The sequence below is a fragment of the Pongo abelii genome, chromosome 6, assembly GCF_028885655.2.
Source record: "Pongo abelii isolate AG06213 chromosome 6, NHGRI_mPonAbe1-v2.0_pri, whole genome shotgun sequence".
Taxonomy (NCBI): domain Eukaryota; kingdom Metazoa; phylum Chordata; class Mammalia; order Primates; family Hominidae; genus Pongo; species Pongo abelii.
In genome coordinates this window covers 98,393,288-98,406,142 of record NC_071991.2, presented here as the reverse complement: position 1 = coordinate 98,406,142, position 12,855 = coordinate 98,393,288, and the positions used below count along the sequence as shown (strand labels likewise).

General features: G+C 38.8%; 1 protein-coding gene across 9 annotated transcripts in view; it reads right to left on the bottom strand.

Annotated features, from left to right (window-relative positions):
• MAGI2 (membrane associated guanylate kinase, WW and PDZ domain containing 2) overlaps positions 1-12,855 on the bottom strand; it is a 1,490,397-nt gene that overhangs the window by 172,025 nt on the left and 1,305,517 nt on the right. For 7 of the 9 annotated variants that reach the window (XM_054559585.2, XM_054559586.2, XM_063726101.1 and 4 more), the window contains one exon: positions 8,568-8,757. In XM_054559585.2, coding sequence (XP_054415560.1) covers positions 8,568-8,757 — 190 coding nt within the window. The remainder of the gene's footprint in view (positions 1-8,567; positions 8,758-12,855) is intronic. The other 2 variants (XM_063726096.1, XM_063726097.1) reach the window with 1 other exon arrangement.

The following is a 12,855-nucleotide window of genomic DNA, read 5'->3' as shown; positions in this document are numbered from 1 at the left end:
GGTGGAGATGTGCAACTCCATACTGCATGTTTGAGAAATGCAGACTTTCACCATGTCTTATCTGGAACGGCTAAACGTGAAGAAGAACATAATTAAATTGTCCCTTGATTTTCACTCTGCCTTCTAAATCCCTGGTCTTAATATCATAGAGGCATTAACAGAGTGACAGAGATGCAAGGCACCTTTCATTTCACAGACGGTTAAGACCCAAAATGCTAAGTGACTTGCGTAAGGTATTCTATACTATCTCACAGGAAACTCTTCAAGATCCTTTTTAGAAAACGTACTTATTATATCTAAGTTTTAAACTTAATTAGAATGCATTATCCAATAAAACTCTTTCTTCTTTCATTTTAGTATTATTACGAATAAATAATACACTCTTTTCTGACCATGCTATACATTTTTTCCTAACATCTCCAGATATTCTCCCTATTCCTTCGTGGTTCTGTCAGTAGAGAATTTCCTAAACCACACAACTGGGTTTAATAAGAGATGGGCAGAAGACACTTGTATGCAAACCTCTGGTCAAGAAATACTTAAGAAGCTAAAGATCTACGTTAAGATATGCTGAGTTACTTCTATCTGAGGGAATGACAGGATATTTTTGCCCCTGTGATGAATTTCATGTTAAGTTTACCATATTGTTTTGCTTTAGAATCATGTAAGGAATTACAGATAAAAATTAACTAAACATTACTAAACGTCTCTAAAACATAAATTCACATTGTAGGTAGAAGAACTGTAAAATGTTCTTGCAAGAACCACTCCTCCCACACGTTTAGCCTTCAATATGTAAATTATTTGTTGCTTGGAAGAAATTTCATACCATTATTATTATTTTGGTCTATAAAATTATATATTTATGATATATAATCATCAATCATATGCGATTATTCCTTAAGAGCATTTATAGAGGAGGCAACTTACAGTTTTGAAAGACAGAGAGTAAGAATATAGTACAATAGAACTCCCCCATTCTGAATGTGTTAAGATGACATAATTTTATAAGATAGTTGTACCATATAAGGCACTATGAAAAAAATGAGCATTTTATCCTTGAATTTTAAAAATTAAAATAAGACCAAAGTCTGGTTGCTTTTTCATTGAGCTTTGTTTCAAATAGAGAGCCAGTCGGCTCAAGGAAAGCATAACAATCATTCCTGCCAGGTAAGCTGTGTTTTCCCAGTAAAGGCAAATTAGCTTTCTGGCAGAATTGTTATTTTTTAAGAACTTTCATGTTTGGTGTGGCTGCTTAGGATTATGACTTGAGAAATGTCCTTTTGTCTGTATCAGGGATGGAAGACTGCTACCTTCGAAACGCTTCCATTAGGTATAAAACTGACATTTTATGTTATACTCTCACGAGGACCTACTTGCCTTCTAGCACTTAAACTCTGTAGCCCTGATGGTCTCATATTTATTCATGAATATACATTGGGTTACATTGTCAACTTGTGCAACCAACAAAATGCTTTGGTATATTAAATAACTTTCAATCAAGAGCTGATTTTTAGAGTTTACTTTTTACTCCTCCCCCTGCCTTTATCCCTTAATTCCAGTATCTTTTAGTTTTAAATTACTGAATGAAATAAATTTATAAGCTCTAGGATTGGATCTAATTTCTAAAATACATGGGAAAAATATGTGTCCTACCACAACTTTTATTTTGCTATCTCTATATTACTTAGCTCACACTATGGTAATTTCCTGTTTCAAAAGGAATCTGTTGGAAATATAAACGTTACCACAGTTTCTTAGAAAGCTATCTGAGGATACCTTTTTAAAATTAGATTTCCAAATTAATTAAAATCTACATATTAAAATGGCAGACACAGCTTAACTGGATTTACTGATCTTCATATCAATATATTATAACTGCAAAGTAATGCACAATGTGATATATTAGAAACTCCAGCTGAAAGGCAAATTTTTTTCACCGATCAAATCACAACATACATTATACTAAGGATAACAATAATGCTTTTCCCATGAGAAAGGGTGCAGAAAATTAATCTCTCAGTACAATTGAGGACATTTAAAATGATAACATTATTACATCTTTTTCTATCCTTTTATTTTTCTAACGCTAGAGTCACTGGTAAAAGTGTTTTCACATTTACTTATCATTTTATTTTAATATTTCACTAAAGTAAGATTGTGTTCCAGAGAACATACGTGGGGGGTACTTTAACGCCATTGGACACTAGCAGTGTTCAAGCAAATCAGGCTGGGGCTTGATCTAGCATAGTGTTCACCTGTGAGGGTGTTTTCTGGGAAGGCACGACGGCCTTTCATGATCACCTAATAGCTGCCTGTAGCTATGGCATCCGTGAATTTATTTAAACCTTTCTGAAACTTTTTGATATTTCCAGCTTGGCTCAATTGGGTATTTAATTACGTGGGAAAAGGAGACTTGGAGTCAGGAAGTCTTGAGCTGAAAGATTTTCACAGGCTTCAGAGCTCTGGTTTTGAGCACCCTAGACAGATACTACCATATGTGATGCGGCTTCCCCCATCACTTTTCATTTAGAGATTCAAGTGGTGTTCTGTGGTGAATAATACTATTACAGTACCCCATCCTTTCAAGTGGCTCTGCTGTTAGGATGGGAGACAGTGCAAACTACAACTCTTGCTCACTAATAACAAGGAAAGAGCGGCGGAAAACCTGATAGTTTAGAAATATAACCACCCGTTTGTGATCAGCCATGAATTATATGTGTATTACAATACTGAACAATGAAAGAATTCAATAATCAATGAACAACAAAAGAGCAGGATAACAGCCATAGATGTGAAAAACATAACTGTCCATTTTTGATCTGCCACAAATTATAATTTCATTTCAGATATAGTACTAAAAAACAGTTTGCTTCTCCGTTATACTCTTGAACTGGCCTGTGATCACTTTTGATTGCTACCTTTGCTATGATACTCATCGCTTATTATTCTAATTCTGGAAAGGAAAATTGATTGTGTGAGCTCTTTTGAAGACATTTCAGAGAAATTTCTGTTCTAAAGAGGTTATACCATAAGGCACATTACACCATACGGATCCTTGACATTTTTATGATTCTACATTTGAGTGATGTCTTACCGCAAAGGAGTGTGGACATGGTGTACCCCATAAATTGTTTACTTATAATAATCAAAGTTCAATGTGAAGAGAAAAAAGTTTGAACAACTTCAGTCATAATTCAACTTGGGTTTAAACCAAGGGACAGAACCCTGAGGGAAGAGTTTCAGGAAATAAGCATTTTTCTTTTCCATTCCTGGTTGCATCTGCTTATTGCTCCAGCTTTCAAGGCTGCAGTGTGGAACAGGCCCAAGAAATGTCCCCATGAGCTGAATGATAAGACAAACCTTTAGAGTAAGACTGGCTTAAAGAAAAGTGAAGCAACAGGACAAGGCCCTCTATTCTGTATCGACACATCCATCAGAATGATCAAGACTTAATTTTGTAAGATTCCAAAGTGAGCAACATTCATTTTCTTTGAGAAGCACTTTATACTGCCTTGCCTATCACAGTTCCTCTTTTTAGTACCAGTATCTAGCTGTAGTTATCTAACTATAGTCTTTCCCAGAAGAAGGAGACAGGTGAGATTAACTCCCTTTCAGTTTGGTGATTATTGTGATGTTGAACTTGACTTATTTTCTGTATTAAGAAAGAAGACTCCATGGCATAGTACTTAAATGTGCAAAACCTCACTACCTATTTTTTTTCTACTTCATTTGCCATGCACTGGATTTGTACACATGTCTAACTTTCTGGGTATGGAAGGAGTTTACTGGGAGTTTGGCTACTAACACAAGTCACTAATAAGCCTTTACCTCAAATTAGGGATAAAATATGTATAGGCAAACATTCTATCAGCCAAATAAATTAGCTTGAAAAAATTATTTATCTGAGTAGGTATTACGCTTTTTATTCATGGTGTGTACATTTAGATATATGCTTTTCTTGAACAGTAATGATGATTATTCCTTGAATAGAGTATATAAAAAAAGAAAATTTTATAGTGTATCATTCAAATGAGGACAGTCTAGGGTGGTGAAATGTGAACTATTGATAATCATGCCAGGACAGCACAGACAAGGATTGTCCAGGAAATTTCCATGTGTAGTCACCCTAGATAGTCTTATAAGTAACTAGGCCAGTAATAGAAGGTTTCCTATCATATCAGAAAAACGTGGTGGACGCAAGGATGCAGTCACACATAGAGAAAGAAGGGCAGGAGGAGATGAGGGGGAGAAAACACTGAGGGCCTTTAGAACTACTTTTCTCCAAGTTTAGAAATGGCATATGTAGTCCAGCATTAGGAATGTTAGCATACAAACTAGAACATTCAAGCCATTCCTATTGTGACTATAAAACAAATTCAAGTCCTTTATGAGATTCTTGGGAAAAAGACAGAGAAAAAAGAATTAAAAAATAGCACGGCTTGTCCCACTATGCAAAGGTATTTTCTTTTGTTTTCAATTTTTAAAATTGCAAGTAGTGGGGACATCAAGAAGTCTGTTATCAACAGAGACTATTATCACATACAGAATAGTCACATTTGTCTAAAAGTCTTTGGTAGAGATGGAAGTTGGGGAGATTTTTGTTCTTTTCTGGGAATTGGTAGTAATGACTTAGGGTCAATGTTTAAATAATTAATATGAAGATCCAGAAGGCCCATTGATTAAAACTTTTTTAGGGATTTTTTGGGCAGAGTTATACTTTTATATATGTAAGTTTAAGCTTATATGGAATTAAGTTAGTGGGGAAATAATTCTTTTTTTTTTTTTGCACAGAGTTCTCCAGCAAGGATTAATGAAATTCTGATAATGTAAAGGTGCTTAACACATAACATTCTGTTGATTGAATATCAATTTTCACATGGAAGTTGAGAAACTCTCAGTATTTAGTTATTTTTACTGCACAATTGCACACATTAAAATATTCATATTATTTGCTGTGTTGTGTAATGGAGCCTTGTTCAGAAATCGTTTTCCTATGTGTTTGGATGTTTGTTTGTGTCCTCAACTTCACAGTAAGCTTCTAATGAGCGGAGGTTATTTTTCATAACTTCTCTTGTGGAGTGCCTGGCAGAGTTCTAGACACATAGTGAGTGTTTCATATATTCTTGTTGATTGATGTGGAGCCTGGAGTTGCCACCTCGGGCACTGTGCCTAATGCTCTGAAATCAGAGGCACTGCCAGCCTGCTGGGTGGGAAAATCTTCCTGTCTCTGTCCTGCTCCATTCCCAGCTCATCTTGAGATCTCATGAAGATAGGAGGTGTTTCCTATCACAGCATGTACCTGTCATGTTCTGTTTCACGTGGCTCTAGTATCCTATGATCCTCTTCATTTGTTTAAAATCACAGCATTTTTTTTTTCAGGAATACAACTTTATTAAGATGTCCTGGGCATACACATTAAAATGTCAGCATAATCTAATTATGAGTCAAATGAGGCACGGCAGCATTTACATCATTTGATAAATTTCCATCATTTGTAGGGGACTGGTGACGTGAATCCAAATATTTCTTGACAGCCTCGACAGAACAAATGTTCTGTAGCTCTGTACAGCTCAGGCTTGTGGGTGGAGGGGCGTCTTTTTATTTGGCGACTGCAACCCAGTTTTGCAAGTGAATGCAAAAATCTCTTTAGCTTTAGACCAGGTTGTAAGGAAGGACACCATGAGATCACTATAGGCTAGGAGAAATGTCAAAGGACTTAGTTTAAACAGCTCTGGTTAGGATTCTTTTCCACACTTTCCCTGGTTGCACTGATATTTTTCCCCCCAGGAAAAGACACAAGAATAAATAGAGCCAAACCTAAATGTTATGCATGTGATTCAAAGGAATAAGAATAGGAATGGTTCATAATCACAAATTTTGAAATATTGATCTTTTGTTTGGGTATATACATTTTATGATTATTGCATTAAAAAAACCTATTTGAAGATGATGAGAAACAGACTGAGTTTCCAATCATTAATTAAAATCTTTTTCTTTTAGTACTGCTTTAAACATTTACATGAGAAAATAAAACTTGGAAATGGAAATGTACAGGAGGGCAAAAGGCTGTCTTTTTTTTTTTTTTTTTTTTTTTTTTTTTTTTTTTTAAGACACTCACATATCCACAAGCAGAGTGAACTGATCAGCTATCCAGAGAGACTAGAGAAAGTGGCGCCATGCTCTCCCGGTTTCCTTAATCTTCAGTGGTAGAGCTTTTCTTACCTTGACATAATTTCTATGTTTCATTTACACTCCATTTAGCGTTATGAAGAAATGTGATAGAAAAGAGAAGGATAGGAAAGGAAATGAGCTTGCCCTCTTTTGGCTTTCTGAGATTTTTGACCCTGAAAACATTACTGTGACCTTAGAAACATTAGAGAGAGCTGATGAAAGCAGGAAGGGGGTGTGATGAGGCAGCAGCAGCAGTGGCACAGGGAGAGCACCGATGGGGGGCCCATGGTGGGGTGAGGTGGGGAGTCAGGATGTTTGCTGTCCCTGCAGCTGTAGAGGGAAAGGGCGATGAAGAGCTACCAGAGGAGGACTGAAAAAGAAAGCTCTGGAGGTTAAGGTGGACTGGTTTGCTTGGTTTGTTACAGGTGAGGAGGGGAAAGGCAATGAACAGAAACAGTATTGCAGGGGCTGGATAAAGAAATAATTCTTTTAGAGTTGAGAGAGCATCATGTACAAAGAAACTGAGGGCACAATGGTATCAGACAACCATAAAGAGAAAACTGGAGATAAATACCAACATTGTTTTTGTCCTGAATCATAAAGCTTTGCATTGGCTGGGAAACTGCAAAAAAGATGGAAGTGAATGATGAAGGAAGAGACAAAAAGCAGGAGGAAGCATCTTTTAATGCTCCCTAAACTCAATCACAAAATTAAACAAGCCAAGGAGGTGAGGATGATATTTTAATCCTATGCACTTCCAACTTCCATCTTAGAACTGTTAACTTTATCTTACTCTCTATTTGTTTACATTCATTATTCTTATTTCCCCACTTACATGTGTGAGAGCAGGGCATATTACTCATCTTTGGTATCTCCTCACAGTGCTGACAGCAAAATGGGCATTCCATCAATACTTGGTTATCGAAGCAGAAAAGGTATTAGAAACTGGGCTGAAATCTTTTCCATTTTTTTTTCAGTTTAATGAACATTAATACCCTGAATTCATACTCTATATTATGTAGCTAAGAATGCCTACTTTGTTCTATGCTACAGCAAAGACATTCTAATGATATAATCTAAAAATATTTCAGTTATTCATCCAGAAGGAGAGGAATGAAATACAGTAGCTCTGATGTAGCCGCTTCTTTAAAAAAAAAAGTATATGTGGGTTTTGGGTGGGGGGATGTTTTATTTTGATATTAATGTTACAGGTCTGATACCACTGTGCCCTCAGTTTCTTTGTACATGATGCTCTCTCAACTCTAAAAGAATTATTTCTTTATCCAACCCCTGCAATACTGTTTCTGTTCATTGCCTTTCCCCTCCTCACCTGTAACAATGGCTTGCTGTCCTAACTATTTTTCAACCAAAGTTAGTTCTACAAAGAGTTGTAGAGGATGGGGGAAAAGGTATTATGTCTGCTTCCCCAGCTGGGCGCATAATTCTCAGCCCCTGAGCTCATCAAAAGAGTAAGCAGATTTGAGATCCTCTGAGATCACACACAATTTAAAACTTGCTATTCATGCTTTGGATGATTAAAGTTGGAAACAAGACATTGGTGGAACACTGAAGCAAAGGAAATCAGCAGACCGTAAATGGAAGCGCCAGGGACCAAACTCTCCTATGAGGCTGGGTTTCCTGATCATTTAATACACAGATTCTTATGATACGGTGAGCTTCCTGTCCTCTAACATGTGGAGACGACTTGCAAGATGGTAGAAAGAAGCACAACAATGGTACAAGCAATATTAAAAGCCTTGTTTTCTAATGTTTATAAAGTACAACAATTTTAAAAGACCTTCAGATAGGGTGACAAGTGCGTACACGATATTTTAAGACTGAATGTTCAAATGTGCCTGACTGCACTGAAGGAGAAGCAGAAAAATGTGGCAGAGATGATTGGCACCTAGATCAGCACTGCATTCAGAACCAACTGATTTCATGCTTGTGAGTTGGGAAGCCTTGGCTGACATTTTACTCAAGGTCCTAACTTTTATAATGGCTATATTCAAGGCTCTAAGAAAGATCTATGCTTTAGGCTCAAGATCAGATTAAACAGATTAAAAAAAAAAGCCAAGCACTTCTTTTCTGTAGTTGGTAACCTAAACAAAACCAGCAACTTCACCCCCTAACCCCTAAAAATATATTCCCGATTTTCTTCAGGAGATTAGGGGAAGAAAAGTAGGAGATAAAATGTGAGGCAAAAGATATAATAAACCTACTTTCAGAGTCAACAGGCTTTCTAAGATAATTTTAGACCAGCTGGCTCTGCTCTTGAAACACTTTTGAAACTCAGAATATAAAACCATGCCAGATCATTCAGCCTCAATATATCTCCTGGCAGGGCCTCAGCTATTATTAATGTACCCTTGTTTCATGTGGCTTTCACTTACGCCTACTTTCATAAATGGCCCTAGATTTCTCGTAGAGCTCATATGGATCAGGCTTCCGTGGGTCAAAGGCCTCTGTTGAGTCAGGAAAGGAGCTCCTGTGAAGGGCAGGTGGGAAGGGCAGGTTCTGCGGTATGGCCGGAGCAGATAAACTCGTTTGAGGACTGCCTTGATTCTCCCATCGGTCCATTATCTGAAAAGTGAAAGGACAGAGAAAATGACTGACAAATTCTTCCCGGCTATTTCTCTTGTCACCTTTAGGTTAACCTTTTTTGCCTTGTGGACTTTTCTTCCAGGGGATGGGTAAAACTTTGGCATAAATTCCTTGAAAGAAAAGATTTTATGTCTATGTGAGACATCATACACTGTTATAAATACAAGTGGTGCCTGACTTTTGAATGCAAACTTATCTATAACTTATATAACTTTGTCAACAATTAGCTGGTAATCTTTGGCAAACCACTTAATTTCTCTGTTTTTTTCGCCCTATAAGATAAAGATAATGTGTTTCAAGATGATTCATGTGTAGGTGCTTGGAAATGTATGGTATTAGTTGTTCCTTTTCTAAGATGGTTTCAACATATTACATCACTTTCACTGGAGCAGAAGATATAGTCGTCTGCATATACTCATTTGACACCTATGCATATCGCAACAACCTCCTACGCTTGAGCATTCAGTCGCTTTCCTCTCAGTTTAGACATAATTATGCAACCATCTAGGATTCAGGGATTGTTCAAAGTCTCCTAGGAAGCCTCATTTACTGTGGATCTGGTGGTTCCTCCCCAAGAATGCTGCTACTGATGTTGCTACTTCTATAATTTCTTAAAGACCTGCAGAGTACTTCCCAGTTTATCATGTTCTTTCACATACATGATCTTCTTGGATCCTCACCATAGCATCATAAGATAGAGAAGGCAGAGATTAATACCATTTTTTATCAAGGAGGAAGCCAGGCTCCCTGATACCACCTATTGGCACTGCCAACTTCACCTTCATTCATCAACTGATGCCTCATTCAAACTCAATTTTTCTTCCCTGCTTTGAATAGACCGGCAGCGTATGTAAGATTTAGACTAGTTTGCCCTTCTGCTGAAACTCTGCTCTGAGTATGCATGGTCCTCAGGACAAAGGCCAAACTTCCTAGAGGGTCATGGCAGGCTCCTCTTGACCCTGGGTCTGCTCACTTCCTCATATTGGCTGATGGGCTGGCTTTTCATTCCCAAGGACCCACCCAGTTCTCTTCTGCTTCTGAAACTTTGCATACTTCATTTCTCTTTCTACATGTATTTTCCACTCTTCCATCCCCTCTCTCATTTCACCTGGCTACTGGATTCAGAGGAGGTGTCTCCTTTCCTAGAAGGCTCTTGCTGACCACCCTGTCCCTCCTACCCCTCACACCACTTCATCACATCCAACTGTGATTACCACAAGTCTACCCAGCCAGTCTCAAACAGATCAGATGCAAACAGGGCTGCGTCTTTGTACTTGTTGTATTACCAGTGCATAGTTAGTACTCAGAAAATGTTCATTTAGTGAGTGAATAAAATATGGCCACTTAAAAAAAACAGTTTTGATATACACTACATTGAACTTGGCAGGATTGTAACTTTCTGTCCCCTATGGCACAGTCCTGTTTTAGTTTTCACATTGGCTTTATTTTTGTCGGGGCTCTGATTCCACCTCTGGTCTGTCCATCATCAATATTTTCAAGCTGGAAGGGATGTGAGGTGCCATATACTCCAGTGTTTTTTAAACTGTGCACATGTGCTGTGTAACACCAGAGACACCAGGGGCCTGCCCTGCCCACCTGGGACTGGGACTGTGGCAGGGGTTCATGTTGAGCCAGCAAACTGGAAAAGAAATGGGTTACTGACCCTTCCTTCAATAAGACTGGCTTCATTTTAATTTGTTTTCTATGTGGGCTACTGCCCAAGATTTCATCTGGACAAAGTTTCTATAACTGTCAAGGATGGAAAAACCCTAGTCTAGTTCAATTTCGTCCTGTGAAACATGATCTCTAGAAGCATAGAGAGGGTAAGTGGCTTGTCTGAGGTCCAGCAGTTGCCAGTGGCAGATCCTGGGTCAGAACCACCCTACAACTCTAACAGAAGTAATTGTTTATATAATATCACACTGGGGGGAATAACTGTTAAATATGGTTTGAGTTTTAGTGAATTTTAGTGAATTTTCAGCTCAGAAGGCCTTGTGCTCCCATTTGTAAAAATCTTTAACTATGTACTTCATAATTCATTTGATCGCAAAATTCATACAGAAAGCTATTCTGGGTTTCCTTGGTCATCCATTCTGGGTGACCTTGCCATGATGTGGAAGGCCACATTTGTGGGTAAAGGCATATCCTTGGTAATTTTTCACTTTAGCTGACTTTAGGCAGCATGTGGATGCATTCTAGCTGTGACTTTATCCCTTCTGTTTTCAAATATAAGATATTAAATACTAAAAAGTAAATAAATTAGAAATATGGTCTGAGGAGCTGTAGTACTCTCCCACTTATCATCACAGGGCTTCAGCAAATGTCTATTTCTTTCTCCCATATTCCATTGAGGGTTACTTCATACCCACATGTGTGTTGCTGGTATATGTATTGTTCATGTACAGTCATTGGACATGCTTCACATGAAATATTGGTATTTCTAAAAAACAATCTTAAAACTACAGAACAAGTAATGCTTTGGGCACTGTTTGGGATGGCTGCCATGGCAGATTGACAAATTCTACAATTTCTGTAGCACAGAGATTGGGGAATTAGTCAAAAGTCCAGTTCATGCTTAGTAAAGCATTCACAACTTCCTGCTGTGACATTCATTAACTCTTGAGTCACTCTGTCAGGGTTTCCTAAAATGCTGTAAAGCAGAAAATCACTGCACCCAAGAAAAAGCAGACATACTATTCTGTTCCCCACCACCTCCTGCCCTGCTCCCTCCTAAACGGAGTTACCTGGTGGCTCCTACCCAGAAGACCATGGGGCAAACCACCTGCCCTGGGGTCAGAGGTCACCCCCTTAGCTGGGGCTGATGTGCTGGCCTGACTGCACCTTCTGAGGGGTGGATTCCATTGACTCTTCCCTCCTTCCTTAGACACTTTGGTCTCTGGACTTTTGCTTTCTACCTGGGATACTCACTGTGTGCTCCTTTCTACCTTCATGAACCCCCTGGATTCTGATCCTGTCTCCTTACTCAGGTCGATGGGCCTCACTTTCTCTAGCTAGCATATTCTTGGCCTTTCCCTGTTTAGAGTTTTTGTTATCTGCCATGTGTTTATTTCTCAACAAGCTTCTTTTTGGGCCCCCCTTGTCCAGTCCCAGCAGTGTCCACACCCAGGCTAATGTTTATAAACATCTCACTAGAATAAGCACAAATGGAAATAAAGTTGTTTTCTATAGCTGAGAGAAGTCTGTATCTCTGCTGGCCTTGGTGAATGAATGGATGTCTGTGCAACTTTATGAAAGGACAGCCACTGAAATATCAGTGAGCAGCCTGGATGTACAGTCCACACCCAGGCATCAAATAGTAAAACAGAACAATCTGTTCATGGCTGTGGCTGTTTTTTTTTTTTGAGACATGGTCTCACTCTGTCGCCCAGGCTGGAGTGCAAGGGCATGATCTTGGCTCACTGCAACCTCCGCCTCCCGGGCTCAAGTGATCCTCCTCGCTCAGTCTCCCGAGTAGTTGGGACTACAGGCACATGCCACCATGCCCAGCTAATTTTTGTATTTTTAGTAGAGACAGGATTTCACCACGTTGGCCATGCTGGTGGCTGATTTTTTCAACCGCAGCTTCTGATTCTAGGGTGCACACAGGGAGTAGAGAGATTATGAATGAGGCAGGCCCCTCTCCCCTACTCCCATGAAATGCTCTGTTCAGAAACTGTTTTCTTACTGTAGAAAGTGGGGTAGTTTACACTCATAGGTGGGAATTGAACAATGAGAACACCTGGACACAGGAAGGGGAACATCACACTCTGGGGCCTGTTGTGGGGTGGGGGAAGGGGGGAGGGATAGCATTAGGAGATATACCTAATGCTAAATGACGAGTTAATGGGTGCAGCACACCAGCATGGCACATGTATACATATGTAACTAACCTGCACTTTGTGCACATGTACCCTAAAACTTAAAGTGTAATAATAATAAAATAAAAAAATTAAAAAAAAAAGAAAGTGGGGTAGTTTAAATCCTCCCCCTCGCTATTTTGGGCAGGGTTGGAAGATGACGGCATTTATCTTGATTCTGTATTTGAAGAATGCACTTGATCCTTTCCAGATGGAGAGA